Consider the following 20,908-nt stretch of genomic DNA (forward strand, 5'->3'; position numbering starts at 1 on the left):
CTGTATTTTTTCTTTAATTGGAAGGCTGTGTGTGTGTGTGTGTGCTCTATATATCTCTGTAGTAAAGCATCCTTCATTGAGAAGGAGGCTAGTCTGGAGCATTTCAAAAGATCCCTTCCAACCTCAATCATTCTCATTCTATGAACTATTCTGTGAAACCCGTTTTCTGCAGATGTTCTAGTAATCCTGTAATTATCAGGACTCACACCAATGAAGGAAGTGTGATCTCTAGAACTGACAACGTGATCAGACTTACGTGGTTAGCTTCTGGGCAGATCTTTTATATTAGTGCTTTAATGTGAAGATCTAGGAAGCTAGAATTGTATACAATTAGTTCACTTTACAATACTCGTAAGGGAGGAATTTACTTTTTTAACCTATTTTTTGGTTTCTTTTTTGTTTTCCCTGCAGCTGGGCCTCTGGAACTTCCTCTTTTTGAGCTGATCCCATCACAAAGACAAGTGGTGTTCCACGGAGACCGCTTGCCATTTCAGTGTACTGCAACATACGTTGACAATACTACCCAAGTACATTGGTTCCATGCTGGTCGCCTGGTTGAAACAGATGAGGAGAGTGGCATATTTGTGGAGGACAGCATCATTCACGACTGCTGCTTAATTACACGGTAATGTATGCCTCTTGTTACAGTCAGACTTGTAGGCAAGGTGAACATATTTAACACTTGCAAGAAATCTCATTAAAACATGCATCAGGAAGAGTTTTATTTGAAGCAATTCAGTTGCATGCTTGAATCTGAACACACACAGGTAGAGATTTTTATGGCTATAAATGACTGTGGTTCCAAATAATATTTTTTGTGTCTGCGTATCCAGATTTGAGACACTATGACTTTGAAACAGATAAAAACAGTTTGTTATACAGTAATTCATGAGAAGAAACTGAACTTAAAACAGCTGCAGTAACATATAGTGACTTACAGCCAAACTACTTGTTCCTGACACCATCTAGAAGCTTGAATTGTGATCTGTCTATGAAGAACTATCAATTTAGAAGGCTTGGATTAATTTTTGTAGGTTCCAAAATACTGGATCTTATATTCTTTAGTTAGATGATCTCATATTTGTTTTACATTAAAGTATTTTGCAACTTTCTATGACTTTTACCATCTGTATGCCCCTGTGTGCTTGAGAGGCACAGAGATCTACAGAAACCTTTGCTGATGTGAAAAAAGCAAGAGGAATGAAGTCGAATAGGCTTCTATAAAAGATTTAACAACTAATATTTGGCAATGACCGTATCATTCCGGTTTTGCTTCAGTTTTTCCTTTTAAATCTTATTTAACAAATTATTATAAATGTCTGTGTTTATTTTTGTCTTTCGTTATAGAGTATTGGCTTAACACTAAAAGCTGACAAGCTGTTGCACACATCCTTTTGTCCTCTGCCAATTTCCATCATTGATCAAAAAAAGAGTCTGAATTTGTGTCCAATTTCTGCCTTTCTCTTTGTAGAAGATGACGTGAAAATAGCTATGCTAATTAGCTCTGGATCATCATTAACATCTCTTCACTCAACCAGTTTCTATTAATATAATTGACCTGAAATGCTTCTTGAACTATCAAATGAAAGTTATGAAGGGAATCAAATTAATTCCTCTCCACTGGGGTCTGTCATCTTTATTGATTTTAATTTTTTCTACTCACTCATTATCTGACCCCTTTTTGAGTCCTATAGGTAGATCTAGAGGCGTAGATCTATTCTCACAGCTACTGGCTTTCCTTCTAATACCAATGTGTATGGCTATAGCAAATAATGAAAAAAACTATTAGACCAATTAGTATGGTAATGCCAAGTGCATGAGCTAGTCTATAACTGATGAGCCACTTAAATTAAAGCATGTTCTTCTTATTTCCATGATCTCAAAATTAAAAGACATGCTGTTAATCACCTCTTTATATTTTTCAACTAAATTATAATTTGCGCTATAAGCAATTTGTAAAGCATAGTAATGAGAAATGTTTTTTCAAAACAGCTATCCTTTTTAAAAAGCTAGTTTAGAAGTAGCTTGACTGAATTTTACCTTATATTGCTTCATTTTTTGTCATAGTATAAAATAAAAATCATTGTCTACTACAGCAGTATTTTGATAAGGATGGTTGATCTGCTACCTCCCTCATTTGCTGTGCCATTAAATAGGTGACCTTGATGCTCATGTTGCAGTATGCACTGGGACCAGTTATTCAGAAAAAATGTTTTACAAATATGTCATCACATTTGCTGTTATAGACTAGAAAAACAGTTTGATTTGTTGAAGGTATGTGGTACAGACTGTCAAAATGAGACAAAATATTTTTTGAATTAAACTCAAAATCTTTCAACTGCTGTTTAAAAGCATACAACATCTTAATTGCTCATTTAAGCTATATGTTTCACTTCACAATATAGTAGAGCATCAACACTGCATTTACTGTACAGCGTTGTCCTTATACGGTGAAAAATACTAATACTCAAGCAGTCATGCCTCTGCCTTGATCAAGGGGCTGATCAAAATCAACTTACTAAAGGCATGACACACCTATACTTTTCAAACTAGCTTTTAAAAAACACACAATTTTGAAGTCAATGGTTTTTTGTAAATTAGAGATGTTACTGCAGTCTGATGTTGAAAATGAGAAAACATTGGTCAAGTTATGATTGTAAAAACTGTCTTCAGCATTTCTTAGTTTTAATCCCATCATCGTGACCATGCATACTAAACTCCATTTATATAATTATTATTATATGTTAAAATAATATGTAATAGCATGTTTATTACATGTTACAATACTTTGTATTAATATGCTTGGTACATGCTATAACACACCAATTTGTGATAGTTCTTAAGGCTAAATCACAGCACTGTGAGACATCAGAAAGGCTACGCCTCCCTGAGGTTATCATATGTTAAGTGTAGGATTTGGGGTAAAAATAAAAGTAACTTAAAATCAGTTCTTACAGTGTCATATTTTGCCTTCCTATACCTACTCTTTACAGAAAATGTCCACTGTCTGTGGCTTTCTGTGATTGCACTAAAGGACAGGCTTTGGCTTGTGCTGCTTAGCAATTTAAAGATTTCTGAAGCTAGCGTTGAACAAAGAGGTGTAGTCCTGTTTCAAAAGCTGCTTACTCAAACATTTTTAGGTGGTTATTTTATTGGGTAGTTCCAGATATTTCTGGAAGTGGATTTACAACACAAATATCATACTAAACCCTTCTGTTTTATTAAGTGGCACAGTAGAAGGATAAAATATCCAAATGTGTATTTTTTGTCTCCTATGATAAAGCAGAATAAACTAAAATAAATGTTTCTGTTACAATAATTAAACTAAAGTTTTGAACTGTATTTCAGCCTGTGACATTTTTCTTGGCAAAGAGTATTCCCTTATAGGAGATCTTGAGAGGGTGTTTTCAATTCTACTGCTAGCTCGCATTTACCATGTCTTGCCAATGATAATAATATTTGATTTTGCTCATGTTGAATTTTCTGTCATTATGCCTGTGTATAAATGTCATAGTCATACATGAAAATGTAAATGTGATATGCAACTAATTTCCTGTCATCTGTGAATGGATATAGCTGAAGTTGTTACTTGTGTTTCCATGAAGACAGCCTAATTCCTTAAGCCTGGAGTACTACTAGATTATCAGTTTGATCACAATATGCAGCAATGAAACAATCCATATCCCTGAAGCCACAGAGAAGGCAGATTAGGTCTGATCCTCTGCAGCACAGCATCTCTCCCAACTTCCCCACTGTTCCGCTTCAATGTGTGGAGAGGCCAGCAGGACAGTTATTAGAATATTAAACTAAAAAAGGAAAATATTTTCACTTTCTGAATGAAGCAACTCTGCAGCAGTAGAGAGACTTTAATTTTCAGGAAATTTCTTATTTACCACGTAGGCTATAATGACAATTTTAAAGTCTTTAGTTCTATTCAGTAAATACTTGTGTATAGAGTGTTTAGCAGTGCTTACGCCTCTGACAGCTGTAATGGCTGCTCTGGGACCATTACAGTTCACACATGCTCCTTCTGAAAACATTAAACTGTGCAGAAAGTTAAGAACCCATAAAAAGGAGTGCTACAGCTGGAGAAACTAATATGCTCTCAACTAAACATATGATAACAGTATCAGAAGTGTTTTTCAGATGAAATTTTTGTTATGTAGGTAGATTTGCCACTGGAAATGGTCTATTAGGTCTTAACTGTGGTCCCCCACAAACAGTGGTTTTCTTTTAAATTCTGTCCTAAGTATTTCAGTCATCTAAATGCGGCTGCTGAATACAGGGTGCTTAAACCAAACGAAAAGTTAAGCTTAAGAATCCACATTGTTTTAAAGCATCAAATAGTGCAAAGCATCATAGTGCTTCCTCACATTCTGACAGCAGTCAATGCCAATATAGGATGGTCAAAAGTAAATAGAAATAGTAATGTACAAGGTAAGACAATATGGAACTCCACCTGATCCTTTAGGTGTAACAAGGATAGGAGCAAGAGTAAAAAATAGATTTAAAAATTTGTACATAAAATGTGTATATTAATTTTTGAAAGCTGCTTTTAGAGGTATGTGATTATGTGAAAAGCTTCAAAACTTCCATACATAAAGTAAATGTCTGATAGCAAGAGAGAGTTTCAAATCATGATCCACTTGTACTGTAATAGTGAAGAAACTAGGAAAAAAATAAAAAGGAATGAAATTTTGTGGATTAAAAATTTTGATCATAACTTTTGTAATCTAAAGAGGGTTTTGAGTCCAATTAATAATTTTTAGTGTATGAAATGATCACAGAAGCTATTAGTATAGAATTTGGAATTTGGTTGAGACAGTTTCACTGAAAGAGTAAGGATTGTTTAAGGATGATGATAGAAGGAAAAACGATTCCAGGAGTAGACAGGTGGTATCATGACAAGTTTGACATCCAGACAGGCATTCCTTGTAACAAAGAACAAAACACTTCCAGAACTTCTAGGAGAAAGGCAGAAATTCTATGCCTGTATTTTGTGGAAAGTCTCCAAATGACCCCTGAACAGTTTTAACAGTTTGTGGTAAGAATACACCTGGAAAATATAGGAGCCAAGCAGCAGTGGTTTGGACTGGTACAAGTTAAAGAACTGTCTCAAGGTGTTACATCACTGATGAGTGTGTTGCTAGGTTGGGCCAAATCATGGCAAAATATTGGAGATTCATTCTGCACATGATGAACCAAAATAAATGTTAGGACAGATCCAAAGAACTGATTCAGAAATGCAGGTATTTTATAATGGCTTTATATTGTACTGTCATGAGTATTTGGAGAGAAGCAGCTACGGGTCATACTGAGAAGCCCAGGGAAACCGGCAGAAATTGTTTAGTGCTGATATTTTGTTGGTTCATCTAATTGACTCTGTCTGACCCTTAGTTGTCGAGCAGTTAGGAAAAAAATGAAGCTAAATAAGCATTTAAATTGTAAATCAATGTTTCTTTATTGTTTTGAGATTACTTCAAACCCTGTAGTCAATGGTCTACGGCTTACTTCAGGCACTGTAGGCAGCAAAGGACTAGTGACAGAGTGACAGGTGCAGCTTTACCAGCAACTTTCTCGTATATCAGTCAGGACGATAATATTTAAAATGATTGCAGAATATGAAATGCACAGGTTAAGGGTTTCATTATCTGAGATTAAGAGAATCTTCGGGTGAATTAAATTTGGAAGATTAATTAAATTTAGGCTTTTTCTCCAAAAATCTTTCAATTATCTGAATAAAACTCAATGACAATTTTCCTACTTATCAGTTTGGGGAATAATTTAAAATATAACCTGTGGAAAAATACACTGATACTATGAGAAAAGAAAGCAGCAACGGTGATACTCTCTACCATTAAAGGAATAAACCATTATGGAAGAATTGTGCTGTGTCAAGAACTGTAGGCTTAATTTGTGTAACTTCGTATTGAGAAATATATATTTGCACAGAAAATATATGTAAGTATTTTTGTCTGATAGAATACGAGAACCCTAGAAAAATAGTAAGTCCAGAACTGTAAAAATTTTTTTTGAGTCTTTCTTGAAGAACTTCTTGAAGAAGAGAGTATCCTTCTTTTGATGTTGAGACCAGATGAAGATGCCTTGCACAAAATTTTGACGTCTCATTTCCATCTCTGCTTACTTCCTGCAGCTATGTATGGGTCCATCCATCCACACCACTCAAATGAAATGTTCAGTACTATGAACAAAAATTTACACTTTCCCCCCACAAGGGGGAATCAGTAGAGTTTTGCTTTGACTTTTTAGGGCCAGAATGATTTTAATGTGGTGGCCCTTCAAACAGCTGCAGCTGTACAGCTGAGGAGATGCTGCACTGCAGCACCAGTTTGGATTGAACATCTCAGGACTGACCTTTTTAAAATTACTTTTCCTGTCAACACCACTGTAAGGTATAATTATACATTTTCTCTCAGTCCAGGCCATAGTTTGTAGCTGTGTGAATCAGCTGTGATGATCAGAGCAATTCTGACTTATGTGTAGACTCTGATGTACTCCTCCTACTAGGTCAATCACCCTAGGTACTGGTGAAACAATCCATTTATTTAAAGCAAAACACGTTAGAAATATTAAAACAAATAACTGAATTACTTTTTACTTTTCATGTATTTCAGTTTATTCAACACAGAAAGCGTGTTATAGGACATATTACTTATGGACTTATAGAAAGCATTTTTACTCCATCAGCATGATGGAATTCCATGAAAATAGGTCCCAGGCCCTCCCCTTCTTTCTCCCTATAGGATAAAACAACCTTACTTTTAATTTTTTATGGTATTTTGATTAGATGACTCTTGGCCATCACAAAATGAAGTTTACAATGTTGGAGATACACTATACACTGGAGAAAAACTAGAGGTTGTTCCTGAAGTTCTTGTGTAGGAATCTGCTATGTCTTACCTCCTTTTTAGATCTTTCCAAATTTCTTGCAGGTCAGCAAATAAAACAGGTCAGTATTCTAGCCCTAATATACAATTGCTCTATCCTATAAAGTATTCGTTAAATAACTAATTTCTACATTTGTATTGTCACCACTGACTAGGAAGAGTGGAAAATTCTGTCAAAGTAGTGTGCATTTGATAAATAATTTGAAACTGTAATATTAATGCTGTGGGTTTTGTTTGTTTTCTTTCATGTAGGGTTGGGGTTTTGGTGGTCCCAGTGGCATGTAATCATATGATCAAGAATTGTCATAAGTGTTTAATACTTCTGAATCATCTGGGGAATATTTTACTTTAGAAGCTTTTAATGTAATTTTGGCTATTGTGCTGCTTGTCTTAGTGTTTTTTTGTCTAAGAACCTCTGATAGGGTACAGATCACGAGAGTTATGCTAATGAAATAAGGCTTCCTCTGGATATAACATTGCAGCATGCAGGCTACTTAAGGGGAGACGAAAGGCATACAGCAGGTGTAGCACCATTTCCCCAGAAGACTGCTGTTACATACATCCTGTGGTCACATACATCCTGCGGGCAAGCAGTTTGCTGGTGTAGAACAAAATTAAGAACAATAAACACATTTGAGCATCCCTAAATCTTTCACCAACTGACAAAGCAGCTTGGTGATAGACAACTGTTTCATGAAGTACTTTAAATAAGGCCTGGCCCAAGTGTACTCTCTTTGGATAGTTTTCTAGCACTGTGCCGTTACAGACCTGGCAGCTGTATGAAGGTTTCTTCAGCAAAACAAAGCTTTGCGAGCTCTAGAGCTGTTGATACATTTTTTTCTCTCCGCACTTTAAGTTTTCAGCTAACTAGTCTGGCATGTATTGACTCTAGGGCAGGGGGAGTATGAAAATAAATGCAAACGTCTTTATGCACACCCTTCAATGCAGTGCAGTAGCTGGTAGTCTATCTGTACTTGACAAGCTCAATGAGAGAGAGAAGGTCATACAATAGACTAAACCTGTTGTGGTATGTCATAGAGCTATTGAGGTTTCTGACTCCATTTCTGAAGATGATTCAGTAGAGTCACTCTAATATTAGTAGTGTTTGTTTTCTCAGTTTTAAGAAACAAATTGATGGCATCTAAATGTAGGTCACCGATTACTTGACATCCATGTATAGAAAACACATCTCACTGCTAGGCAAATGTTTACATAACAAATGGATAATATTAGACTGTGACAATATTTTTGAACATTTGCATTTCAGTTGAAGTAATTTGAGCAATACAAAGGAAACAAAGTGAGGTAGTTTGCTAACTGATATACAGGTCTTTTCTCCCATTTTGGAAGTAGGTTTCGGGGTTTTTCTGTCAATATATTGTCATTAAAATTAGGTCCTTTCCATTGGCATCGCTGAAGTCAAGTGTAACTTGTCATGGTCCTAGAGTATTGATGTGAACAAATTAGCTGATAGGCAAATCATAGTAAAAGTATGTTATAGCATATTATGTTTCTTGGGTAGCTGCAGATGGTATTACACGGTAAGTTATGCTTTGTTTTTATAGTCAATCAGAAGAAAAAGAAAATCATATGTACTGAATTTCCTATGAGTATGACAAATTGATTACATTGGAAAATATTTGTTAGACATCTAATACAAAATGAGTAGCAACTTTAATCTTTAATTTTCCTTTTCTCTTGCTGTTACCTGGACACAAGCTTTCTTTAAAGGCCATCAGCCTTCTAAAGCTATTTCTTTCATGGGTAAATAAGTAATGTCAGAGAGATCAGACTAGCAATTTCAAGTTCAATTAAAGCGCCTAGATTTACACATTCTCTCTTCATTTTCCATGTTTTAACCTTATATCCCCTGTGAAAAACTGTATTCCAAGCAGCAGTGTACTGTGGAGACCAACACTGATTTTAAAAAATTTGTGTTAATATTAATAATGCAAGGTGGTATGGGTTGAATGCAGGCCTTCTGCGTGAGCTATAGAAAAGCATTCATGATTTATCTGTCTGAAGAAGAATATGAGCAAACCTAAATGTTATCTGTGTTTGCGTAATTAATTTTTATTTTTCTCCAGGAAAAGCAGTTGTTTCTTCCCAAGTCTTAGCCAGACTTTAAATGTTTCTTGTGGAAAGCCAGTCAAAATATAGTGTTAAAGTTACCTCTTTATACTCTGTTTCCTGGCATGCAGATGATTGTTGGGGCATACAGTAAATGTCACTAAGGTATTACTTCAGGACATGGTTGAGTAAGTTTGCATAATGAGACCTACTTCTGATTGTCTAGTTAGTTATGCATAGATGTAACAATGAAAAACTATCCCTCAAATAAAAAACTATTGTCATAGGTTACTTGATTACATGACTGAGGCTTCTGCCTGTATTATGGTTCCTCTTTTTGTAATGACAAATGCCACAGGCTTCTGTTCAATACTATAACAACTTTTTCAAGCAATTGCATCAGCTGTATGGCTTAATTAATTTTTCAATATGTCAGTCATCACATTTGAAAAAGGAATCCTACCATGCATGAAATTTCACAGTACAAAAAAGAAACATGTATATTCTCTTTCTTCCTTTCAGTGTTTTTACTGAGAAGGCCACTATAATTTCAAAAGAAAACTTGAGAAAAGCTTGCTAGTTATTCTTTTGTTCTCATCAGGCAGCAGTCTTCAGACTCTGTTCGCTTTGACATCATCTCATGAGTGTCGGACTTTGTTTTGTGTCTTGGTAGGTCAAAAATTTCCAGAAAAGTAGCAACTATCACACCTCTGAGAAGTGGGATATGATTGCTAATGTAGAGGGAGCAGGAACTCTTTATGACATACTCCATCCTTAGGAAAGCTGCATAGTAGAGGCAAGATAATTTCTTTTGTGGCCTGGTGTTTATTAGCTACTGTGAGACAGGATAATCAAGACAATTATACAGTCAAAGGTGCCATCCTCTCTTAATTCTGTTGTGCTCTTGTCAAGCTTCTAAACAACAGAGTCCTGCCATGTTCTCAGGTCACGAGAGAGTTCTTGACTTTTATTAAGACTTGTTGCTATGGCCAAGAGAGATTGAGAATGCCTTTCTGCTAAGAGCAAGAAAAACAATGGAATTTCTGGGCATGCTAATGTAATAGTGCCAAGACTTAAAATATGTAACTGACCTAGAAAACTTTATGAAGAGGTTTAAAATTCTATACAGGCCCACCCTTTCCTTTTGGTCTGCCAGGACTGTGAAGTCATCAAGGAGACTGTGAAGTTATCAAGGATTATAAGTGGAGAAAATGTTAAAGGATCAACTTGACTGCTCTTTTTGAGAATTAAAAGATTTTATTTATTTATTTATTTATTTATTTTACTCCAGTCCCCCAAATTCTCCAGGGGTATAAAATCAATTTATCATTTGTCATATCCAGATGGTAAGTAAATGAACAGTTTCACCATTGGGTTTGCTATCCAAAATGTTCCTGGAGGAATAAAAATGAATGCATCATTTACAGTGGCCAGATGGCAATTCAGAAGACAGGTCCATGTTCTAGTCATTATACAGCTTCTTCTGTATTGAATAAACCTATTCTGGCTTATTTTGGTTCACCATCTGAAGAAAGGGACATAGAAGATTAAAATGTGAATGTGAAGATTTACTAATCGTTTTAGAGAATTTGAACCAGTGTTCAAGTATTGTGTTTCTACCGGAAGCGACAGTCATGTATCAGTGAATATTTGTCTGTGAAACTGGGAAACTTCATCTAATGACAGGAGATTTTTTTAGCAGCAGATAAATTTGCATCAGAACACATTTCAGTAATTAAAATTAATGGAAAATGTACCAATTTTCTTCATATTTATTTATCCTTATATTGATTACCTGTGAAACTGATAATATGCTCAAGTATTGTATTGACCTAAAATCACCATGGCTCCCAGTTTTACCAAATCTGTATTGTTAACAATAAATATAGATATTTTATAGGAAATATATCAAAAGATCAGTGCATCTATCATACATCCTATTCAGTTGGGAAGTCTTCGGGTCTTGATGCTGCAGGTGAATATTCTGCCTATTGTTTCAGTGAAAAAGAGCTTTTATGGATAATTCTTTTCATAAGCTCTAGAAATATATTCTTTCTCAGCTGTCTATAAAGATTATGTGAGATTGTTGTGACATATGAAAGAGAAGATTTAATTAACTTTTGTTATCAGCTGGCTAATTTCACTTAAATATTTCAACCTGAATGTAAAAAGATGTATTAAGCATTAGGTAACAGTTTGCTGTTATTGGACTTCCTTATCTGACACTTCTTAAGAGAGCAATTGTTTCTTTCTATATGAAAATATTCAACTACTCTGAGAATGGCTAGTAATGCTTTTTGTGCATTTTCTGCAATAAATACATGTTAGAATTCACTAACATGTGAAATAGAGGGTTATGAGGTACTTGGAACTCCAAGCCATGATAAATAGGAACAGTGTGAGATTTTTAAAGTTACTGTGTAATGACAAATGTGACTGAATATCTGGACAACTACACAAAAGTTCTGAAGCAATTTAACGTAAAGGCTGCTTACCATGGTTTGCTTGTTTTCTGGGGACTGAGATAATGGTCCTGTAGTTAAGTACTTGAGAAAGTCATCCCTCACTGTATGCATGTTTCAAAGGGAAAATTATGTACATGGCTGGCTAATTACCTCCTGCTTTGATTGTGGTCTATTTTCATGTGTATCAGAAGTAGTCCGTATACAAGGAGATCCTTTCTTGTAGTTAATAAAAGTGCATGTATAATATACAAAGGCTTAAACTGAAAAAGGATGAAATTTTTAGAAAAGTTTAAAAGAGAAAAAAATAAAAATAAATTATACATAATTATTCTGTGTATATCTTTCAAAATGTCAAGCTCTTTACAAAAGTGCCAAAGGCCACAAGTAGATTTTTTTAAGATTTTGGTTGAAATAGAGACTTGAAATCAATTTAGTAACTTTTTTCATTCTGTGCTTCTGTTTTTATAATGTACCTTCTCCCTTTTTCTGACTGTACTTTGTTTCTTCCCACATAATTTCTAATTGTCTAAACCACAAGACATATTCAAAGATGAGCCATTTCTGTAAAGCAAAGTAAATATTTTCAGATAATTAAGAGCTTCTTTCCTCTCTCAACTACTTTCAAAAGCTGCACTTTCTTTAAAACTGTGGTAAAATTTATTTCTAGCCCAATGGCAGATTTAAGATGTAATACATTGCCTGCTATATTAAAATATAGTAGTTAGCATTATTTTTGTCTATTGAGATCTATGGAGTTACAGAAACCAGATAAAATTCTATCCCTGATGAAGTCAATTGAAAAACTAATCATTGACTTCATTAGGGCCTGGGTTACATCCGTTAGATGAAGGGAAACTTCTCGCCATATTTAAGATATATAGAAAATACTAACCAGAACAGTTCTAGACAATTTTAAATGTTTCTGAAATTATTTCCTCCTTCTCTAATTTTACACAGACTATTTAGCTTTGGCAGCTAAATATTGGTGTGGTGCAGTCATGCACAATGTTTGTATTGTAAGAGAAGCCACAAAAGGTTGCTATGTTGCCTAACACTCATATAAACAGTTAATGCAACTGTAATTTGCTGATATTAATAACTACATTTCATATTTGGTGTAAGAGAGTGTGAAGAAAGTTTATTAGTAGTAAAGTACAGAAAGAAATATCACCATTTACCTCAACTCATTTTGCATTCATCAGGAAAATTATATATGGCTTCCACAGCCAATGGCTGTGCTAGAAACCTTTCCCCATATGCCACCAGGAGAGCAGCAGATTGCAGCTGAAGGGAAGCATTTGCTGTGGATTGGTTGCATTGTCAACTTGAAATGCATTTCTGACTTTCAAGTGCTTGGTTATGCAGCAAACCCAACATTTTATAGTATTTGGGGAAAGGAGAATGGGCATTGATGCATAATTGATATTCTATTGTGATGATTTCTCATCTGTGTTATAGTCTGTTACAATCTGAGTGGTCAGTCCAAATTGGCACTGCTAAAATCTTAATACCAGTCACTCATAAATACCAGTTACTCACATATTGTCTGTCCTATAATAACGTAGATCAAAACCTGGGGTTATGTTTTCATAGAAAACCTCTGAAGATAAGTTAAATGTCAGAAAACCAATGACTTGATCTCTATATAATTAAATATATACAATAATTATTCTTTTTTTTTTTTTATATAGTGAACTTATCCTATCCAGTATTGACATTGATGCAACAGGAGATTGGGAGTGTCTAGTCAAAAATTCCTATGGAAATAGCACTAAACAAGTAGAAATTGTGGTACTTGAAACGGCTGCACCCTACTGCCCTGCAGAAAGAGTTATTAACAACAAAGGAGATTTCAGGTACGATTTTCTGGTTTGGGAGCGTGTTTCATATATTCGTATAGATACAGACCATATTCACGCTTACGTGATACTTCAGTGTCAGTTACAAAGATGTCATTTTTTTAATGTAATATAGTATTTTATGTAATATAGTAGGAAGGAGGAGCACTGTGTGATTTTTATGGGAAATGGCAGCTATACTTCAAGAGCAGAAGTGGTTTCTGAAAGTCAGAGAATCTTCTGATTCCTCAGTGTGAGATTATAGAAGATTTCAAAGCATGTAGACTTTACAGCTAAGTGAGAGAGGGTTCAAAATTGTTCTTGGTCTTTTCTGAATTATAGAATATGATAACACGCATTAAAATATCAGAAGATTAAATCTTCAGTACTTTTCTAACCTGTTCCAGTTCTGCTGATTTTGTTCAGCTGCGATTAGATGTAACAAATAGTATAAAACTGTTAGTAAAATATTTCACTGAAGAGAATCAAAATAGTGAGTAAAACTACTTAGTAAAACAAATAGGTCATTTCAGATAAGCTTAAGGACACACATAGTTCCACCAAAAATTTCACATGATTAGAAAACACGTCTCTCCTGCTATCCGAATCTTAGAATCTGCACAATTTTGTTGACTAGATGTAATTTTCATTTAACTTTTATTTAAATATGCTTGGGTTTTTTATTTTATTTTAATCTTCATAAACTGAAGAAAGAGCTAAGGATTTTGTGGAATTTGATATTGTTTTCAGTTAGCTCTAAAATACTTCAGTGATATGCATAGATCTCTTAAAATATAATTACCTTCTCGACAACAAGATCAATGTATGATGGCATTCCCATTGAGAAATCAAGAATGTAATTGTTACTGAGTGAATTACAATAAAAATTCAGCTCCAGTTGCTAATGAAAGGAAAAGTAGACAAGAAAGGAAGCTTCTTTTAAACGCTAGAACTTTTTGCAAATACTTCTGACCTGAAGGGTCTCTCTTACTTTTTAAGTTACCTTTAATGCTTTTTCAAAGGCCTTTTGCTACGATTTCTTGTGTTTGAATAACAGTAAAGGAATGAGTTAGAAAGAAATGGAGAAACCGACTCAATCTGTTTTCTCTTTACTACAAAGCTATCTTATTACGTGTTAACCTCAGTTCCAGTGAGTATACCACATTTGCTGAGCATATATTTATATACCTATTTAATCCATACATATGGATTAAAATCCATCAGAGAACTTTAACAATCTCAGCTGTAGATTTTTTTTGTCATCACAAAAACTGCCATTGCGTTTTCTCATAGTGGACATACGTAAATGTATTTTAATTAGTTCTTTTAAAATATATATACTTCTTATCAGATAACACATACTGAATCTTTTAGATGACAACTTTATGAAGTTCATGTTCTTGCCATAAAATGACATCCTTTTCTTCATAAATAAGTATATATGAATTCTGCAGACTGCACAACCTAACACCAGGGGAATTTTTGTCATTTTGTGTAAATCAAAAGAACAGGAGTGCACATTTCCCTCCCTATTGATCATCTTTCTGGAAATCCATATAAACTTATTTTTAAAATGTATATCAAAAAGATGCTGAGTCCATAAGTTCTTCTGGAATTTGAGGGAATGGGTTTAAAATTATAGAGAATTTATCAGGTACAAACTCAGCATTAGCACTTGAAACTGTTCCAAGGATTTATCCTCAGAGATTCAGCTATCACACCAGTAATTTTTCTTATAAAGTCTTTGAAGTTTTGGTAATGTATTGAGTATGTAAGTACAAAGAGTTGAACCACAAAAGCAAAGCTAGAAAGAACAGTGCTTTTATTGGGCAAAAAGAGGAAAAAAGCATCAACTGTCAGGGAAGTGTGGTTATTTCAGTTGACCAGCCTAGGTGGTATTTATAATTGCACAACTGCAGTAAGAATTAGGCACTGTGAATGTGAGTCAAAATGAAATGGCCTTCTGTACTGAGTTTTTCTCTATGATGGCCGTATTTTGCTCATTTTTGATTTTCCGGCTTCTAAGATAATTCTGAAATGCAAATGGTAATGTTGTTATGTCCTATCATTCCTATTCATAAAGGCCAGATTCTGCTACCTGTGCTAATTCTAGTTTCAGAATTGTCTCTTTAGTTTTACTTTTGAGGTAAGTTGCTACTCAGCCTGGGCCAAATGCATTAGTGAAAATGTTTCACTAAAAATAATATTTCAGCATAGAGGCAAAAGGAGAATATACTACTGTACATATTTTGATTTTTTGTGAAGCTCCTTTCATGGTTCATTTCGCGTCAACTGTTTTTACATCACAAAATGGATTTATTCCAGTGACAATTAGCTATGACATATAAAAGTATTTTTCTTCTGAACTTTCCTTTGTTTGAAATGAGAAAAACTTACATAGCCCAAAACCTGTCCACATGTTACGTAACAATGCCCAGATGGACATCCCCTGTGTAACTGAGTGGGGTTAATATGTGTGTTTGAGCAAAGGTTAATTGTCAAGGTGTGGCTTCACGGGCAGGCAGAATATTTTCGTGATTGATTGGGTTCAGTCATTACATCAGTGCAGTTAAAAAGCCACATCCTTTCCAGACATGCTGAGTTGCTGATGATACGCTTCTGGTTTTCTTTGATTTCTCCCAATTACCTGATCCTGCTATGTCCATACTAGTCAGGAAATGACAATGGATTTGGTATCAAAAGAAATAGATCCCAGTTATGCTGTTCTAGAGAATGCAGCAGATATACAGAAAAAGAGTATTGTGTAATAGACTCATGAGCTAAATAGAATAATTCTGGCTGCTCTTGATTTGCAGTTTGTTTTCAAAGACTGTTTTGGAATCACACTACATAAGTCATATATACCTAAATAGTTATTTTTTGAGGCCTAGTTCTTTCCTCCTCCATGAGATGTAAACTCTGCTGAAGTGTTGTTTATTGGTTTCTGATACATTCAGGGATTTTTGCTTTTTGGGGCCTTGTGGTGAAGAAAACTTTGTAATGGTGGATCAAAATGCAAAGATTGTCAGGGACATTTTGAGCATTTACCTTTTACAGCATTTAGTAACAAGGTTTTGGGGTTTTTTTACTTTATGGACTTAACTGCTCTGCTTTGTGCAGTCTGCAAAGATGAATGAAGGGAAAATGCCATCCATTTTTTTCCTCAACACCAAATACCTTTCTGGAATTAATGCAGAATTAATGTGTGACCAGCCATATGAACCTGTATAATTTTGACATATTCCAAGGAAACAAAGTAATTTATTATACAATATAATGAGGTAAAACTTAAAATAGCCTTTTTTCTCATATATTCTGTATATTGTTGCTATATTGTAAGTTGCCTTTAAATAAGAAGTTTCGTGTTGTAATTTTATACTATCATGTTGTTCCTAGATGGCCCAAAACTTTGGCTGGGATAACTGCTTACCATCCCTGTCTCCAGTATTCATTTAACTCCATTGCCTTTCGCAATGGCGCAGAAGAGTCTAAGGCATGGCGTAAATGTAATCGAACTGGCCATTGGGATGAAGAAAACTATTCTGAATGTCCTTATTCACAAGAAGTAACTCAAGTTCTTCATGCTTTTAGTCAGGTAACGTTATGAAATCCAGGGCTTGCTTTCTCTAGTACTGATTTTATTGAATAGCTCACAAGCAATGTCTGTTCAGCCACAAGTTTGGGATAGCTGGAGTTTTAGCAGAATGTTTTACTGTAACAAAAATGTGTATGGTTGGTAATTGAAATAGTTTTAGGAACAAGACACAATATTTATTGCTTCTTTTTTTTTTTGTGCCTGGAGCCTAGATGACCATTAGTAATGTTGGGAGGGTCATCAGTGCTTCACTTCAGTTCCTTCTTTATCTTCCCCTCATGCATTTTTATCAGAAAGTTGTAAGTCCTGTATCAGAGTTTTGTCAGCTGAAGTGCCTTTCCTCATTGCCATTGTCCAGAATATATTTAAAAGACCTACAGAAATAAAGCCTACTTTTGGATGTCTTTTTGATGTCTTCCAAAAATGCAGTGGATTCTTATGGATAAGTAAATGAGAGAATGAGATAAAAAGTAAATAGATAGAAATTAATGAGAAAGAGCTTAACAGGGAACAGCATGGAGGATGGTACCGACCTGTAACTTCCATACTAACTATTATAACTTTCAGTTTCCTTGGCAATTTCTTCCCAGTCCGTAGTGCTAGATAACACCACAGGAATTTTGTTTTCAGAAGTGTTCATATTTAAATAAGAATAATTACTATGTTAAGAGACCCAGCACAATTATAGGATAAAAAAATAATTAGGAAGGTTTCTAGAATCCAGTCCATTCTCCTGTAAGCAATTAGGTTAGGCCAGGTTTCTCAGGGCTTCAATCACTCAGTTCTTTAAAACCTGTGAGGATGGAGGCTGCATAACCTCTGGGGGTAACCTGTACAAATGCCTGACTATCCTCATGGCAGAAAAGATTTTCTTCATAACTAGTCTGAACTTCTTTCAACTTTCTACCATTGTCCCTTTTTCTCCCACCATGCACCACTGTATATAAGAACCCTCACTGATACTGTTGTTGTGATGGTCTAAAGACACAGGGAAGACAAGGTTAGTAGCCTTTATTTTAAGGTACAATGTTTTATGAGGCAGGTTAGTTACAGTCTAGAAAAGGTAGACAAAAATCCTCAAAATTTGTTGGCCTGTTGTGATGATGTTTTTAGATAACAGCAATGAAATCTAAGACCTAATACTGAAGATGCATTCATATACCCTTGAAATTTATGTCTGTGGTACTTGTGATGCATATAAATCTGTGTGACATTACAGCAAACATTATACAAATGGATGTAATCTCCAATTTTTAAAACAGAATGAAGCTAGCTGATTTATTACACCTAACAATTCTGATGTATTTTCAGATGCACATCAATTTGACAACCGTTCTTGAATTTTCCCGCCAGCTGATAGCCTACACAAGAGGTGCTTCCCACTTTGCGGATAAAATGGATGTAATATATTTGGCTTATATAATGGAAAAGTTAATTGTCTTCGTGGATGAAGTTGAAAATGTAAGATATCTTCTCTATGCTGAAAAGTATCACTTAGAAGTGAAGTCTTCACATATGGCTCTGTTGTTCATGTGTGCAGACACACAGTGAAGAGTAGCTTCAAAAAGTGATGGCTGGTACTCTCATTGCAAACGTTCTGCACAGACTGTGATATGTTTCTTTATGCCAAAAAGGAAAACTAAGCTGACTCATCGTATTGACAAAGGCATTGCTGCTTAGGAATCAAAACTGGTTTTCAATAAGCCGCTTCTTTAATTTTCTTTTTAATTTTAATTTCTACTATGTCTAAAATCTTCAAATAAACTCAAGGTGCCTCTCCATCTGGCCACCAGAGTTACACATGCTTCTTTTGTTTTCTCCATTTCATCAGGAGGTTTTCCCTGAGTTTGGAGAGCATGTATTACTTCATGTGAAGAGAAGATAATGTGTCTTTAAGTGCAACTTTTTACAGAAACTTTTAGCATAATGTATGGCATTTTTACAGGGAAATCTAATCATAGAGTTATGCAAACCCTATGGGAAAAATAGGTTTATACAGACAACAGCAATGTTCATCAGAGTTTTTACTGTTAATTTTCAGGGTAACTGCATGCATAAAGATTTCATAACCTATAATTTTTGTGCACATGATAGCTATAGTTAAAACATTTGTTTTCTTTTGGTTTGGCAATGTTCATTCCTTTCTGGCTCTGGGGATTGCAACAGTTAACATTTTAGTGCCAATTTGAGAAAGCCTCCAACTTCAATTTCATCATTCTATGCCAGACCTAAAGTGTATTATTAAGTGCTCTCCAATAATCAGGTTTCAAAGCTATAACTGTATTTCAGCTTGAAGTCCTGATAAGATCTTCCTGCTTTCTGACAAAACAAAAATTTACCATCCAGAAGAAACAGCTGAATTTACCACAAAGCCTCCTCTTTATTCTTCTAGCCTCCAATGCATTATCCATTAAAACTGAGCACCATCTCTAACGTTTTAATTTATTTCTTCCACCTTGCAAATACATTTCAGTTTCTGATTTTTGGTATCAAAACATCTCCATCCTCCACCACTTATCGCTACAGCTTTTACTTTGTAACCCCCTATTCTTTTCATAATTTAGAAAATTTCTCCTAATTTGTTTCTGTTTCCTTCCATTTTTAACTGGACACTTTTTCCTCTCTCAAGTTCCTCATTCATTGAGCTCTTTACTAACAGCCATTTCTTAACTTTCACTCATAAGGTACAACAATACATGTGAAGTTAAAGTGTCAGTAGTTTCACACATGAGGGAGGCTGCACTCATGCAATTAGAAATAGGTTGAACTTTATTTAATACAAGGCAACATAGGAACAAAGGTATATTAATCTGGAATTGACCAGCAGCTGAAACTACAGTTGTAGAAAACCAATGGAAATTAATGAAAATACATACACAGAGTTTTTTTGTGATTTATCAAAATAATTTAAAAAACATTTTAGCTAAACTAGTATGCTTTCTGTACATCCTCTTTTGGGAGTGCCTCTCCCAGTTAGCACAGTATTATTTATTTTTATACAAGTTAGTGGTACTTTTTCCTATCTGATGATTCACCTCTCAAACAAGAGAGCTTCAACAGCTGCATTTGGGACATATTTGCAATATACTACGAATTTTTACCAGAAAGATGTACACGTATTAGCCCAGATTTTTGTAGTTTTTAATGCCATGCCTTTACTCTTCATTAATGCATTTAATTACATTTAAAAAATTACTTCTTTTTATTATTTCTCTTCTTTTGTATATTTATAGACTATTGTTCTGCCCTCAGTAAGTTACTGCTAAGCTGACTGGTGTATACTTTAATCGTTTCTCATAAATCACTCCAGTCTTTTAATATGTTTTATTATTATTCATTGTGTCAATAACTCTGTCACGTTGTCAAAAGCCATCGAGAATTATCTAGTAATTATGTTCTCAAAAATAGATCAAATATTTCAGAAAGTCACATAAAATTTCACATATATTCTCATTATTTCTGTGTTGTTGCATGCATGTGAAATTTATGTATTCTTATTGAAAATGCAGCACTAACTTAGTCATTCCTTAAACCTTTTTCATCATTGCTGAATTTCTTTTTTCCTTCCCACTGAATTGTCTGTGTATTTGCCTTATTTTTCTATTTCTATTAGTTTGACATCTTAGCCTCTTGAACTTTTCTTTAGCTGTATTTCTCTCAATCATTTTTTGTGGTTCTATATACCTTTTTATTCAGATTTCTTTGTGACAACCTTGTATATCTCTGGCATGTTTCGCCTTCAAAAATAATGGTAATGTGGTAATGTTATAATTTTGACATATCAGTCCAATTAGGTTTTAACTTTTTAAAAAGTAAATATTTTAATTTCAATTTGAAATAATCACTAAGAAATATACAATGGTGTTTATTCTTTCTAAATGTAATATGCTAATAAAAATTTGAAACTCACTGTCATACAAAAATTTGCGAAATGTTATCTGGCAAAACAAAGATTTTTATCACTTTGGATTAGCCACGAGAGTGAATTGAAACATCCAAAGCTATAAGCCCACACTTTCTGTATAGCCAATG

At 34.5% G+C, this 20,908-nt stretch overlaps 1 protein-coding gene across 2 annotated transcripts in view; it reads left to right on the forward strand.

Moving 5' to 3' along the window:
* The window catches only part of LOC121094010 (adhesion G protein-coupled receptor A3-like), a 277,788-nt gene that overhangs the window by 124,395 nt on the left and 132,485 nt on the right, over nucleotides 1–20,908 (forward strand). For both annotated transcript variants that reach the window (XM_040607076.1, XM_040607077.1), the window contains 4 exons: nucleotides 412–625; nucleotides 13,135–13,299; nucleotides 16,678–16,876; nucleotides 18,188–18,337. In XM_040607076.1, the coding sequence (XP_040463010.1) occupies nucleotides 412–625; nucleotides 13,135–13,299; nucleotides 16,678–16,876; nucleotides 18,188–18,337 (728 nt within the window). The remainder of the gene's footprint in view (nucleotides 1–411; nucleotides 626–13,134; nucleotides 13,300–16,677; nucleotides 16,877–18,187; nucleotides 18,338–20,908) is intronic.

Source organism: Falco naumanni, chromosome 9, assembly GCF_017639655.2.
Source record: "Falco naumanni isolate bFalNau1 chromosome 9, bFalNau1.pat, whole genome shotgun sequence".
Classification (NCBI taxonomy): domain Eukaryota; kingdom Metazoa; phylum Chordata; class Aves; order Falconiformes; family Falconidae; genus Falco; species Falco naumanni.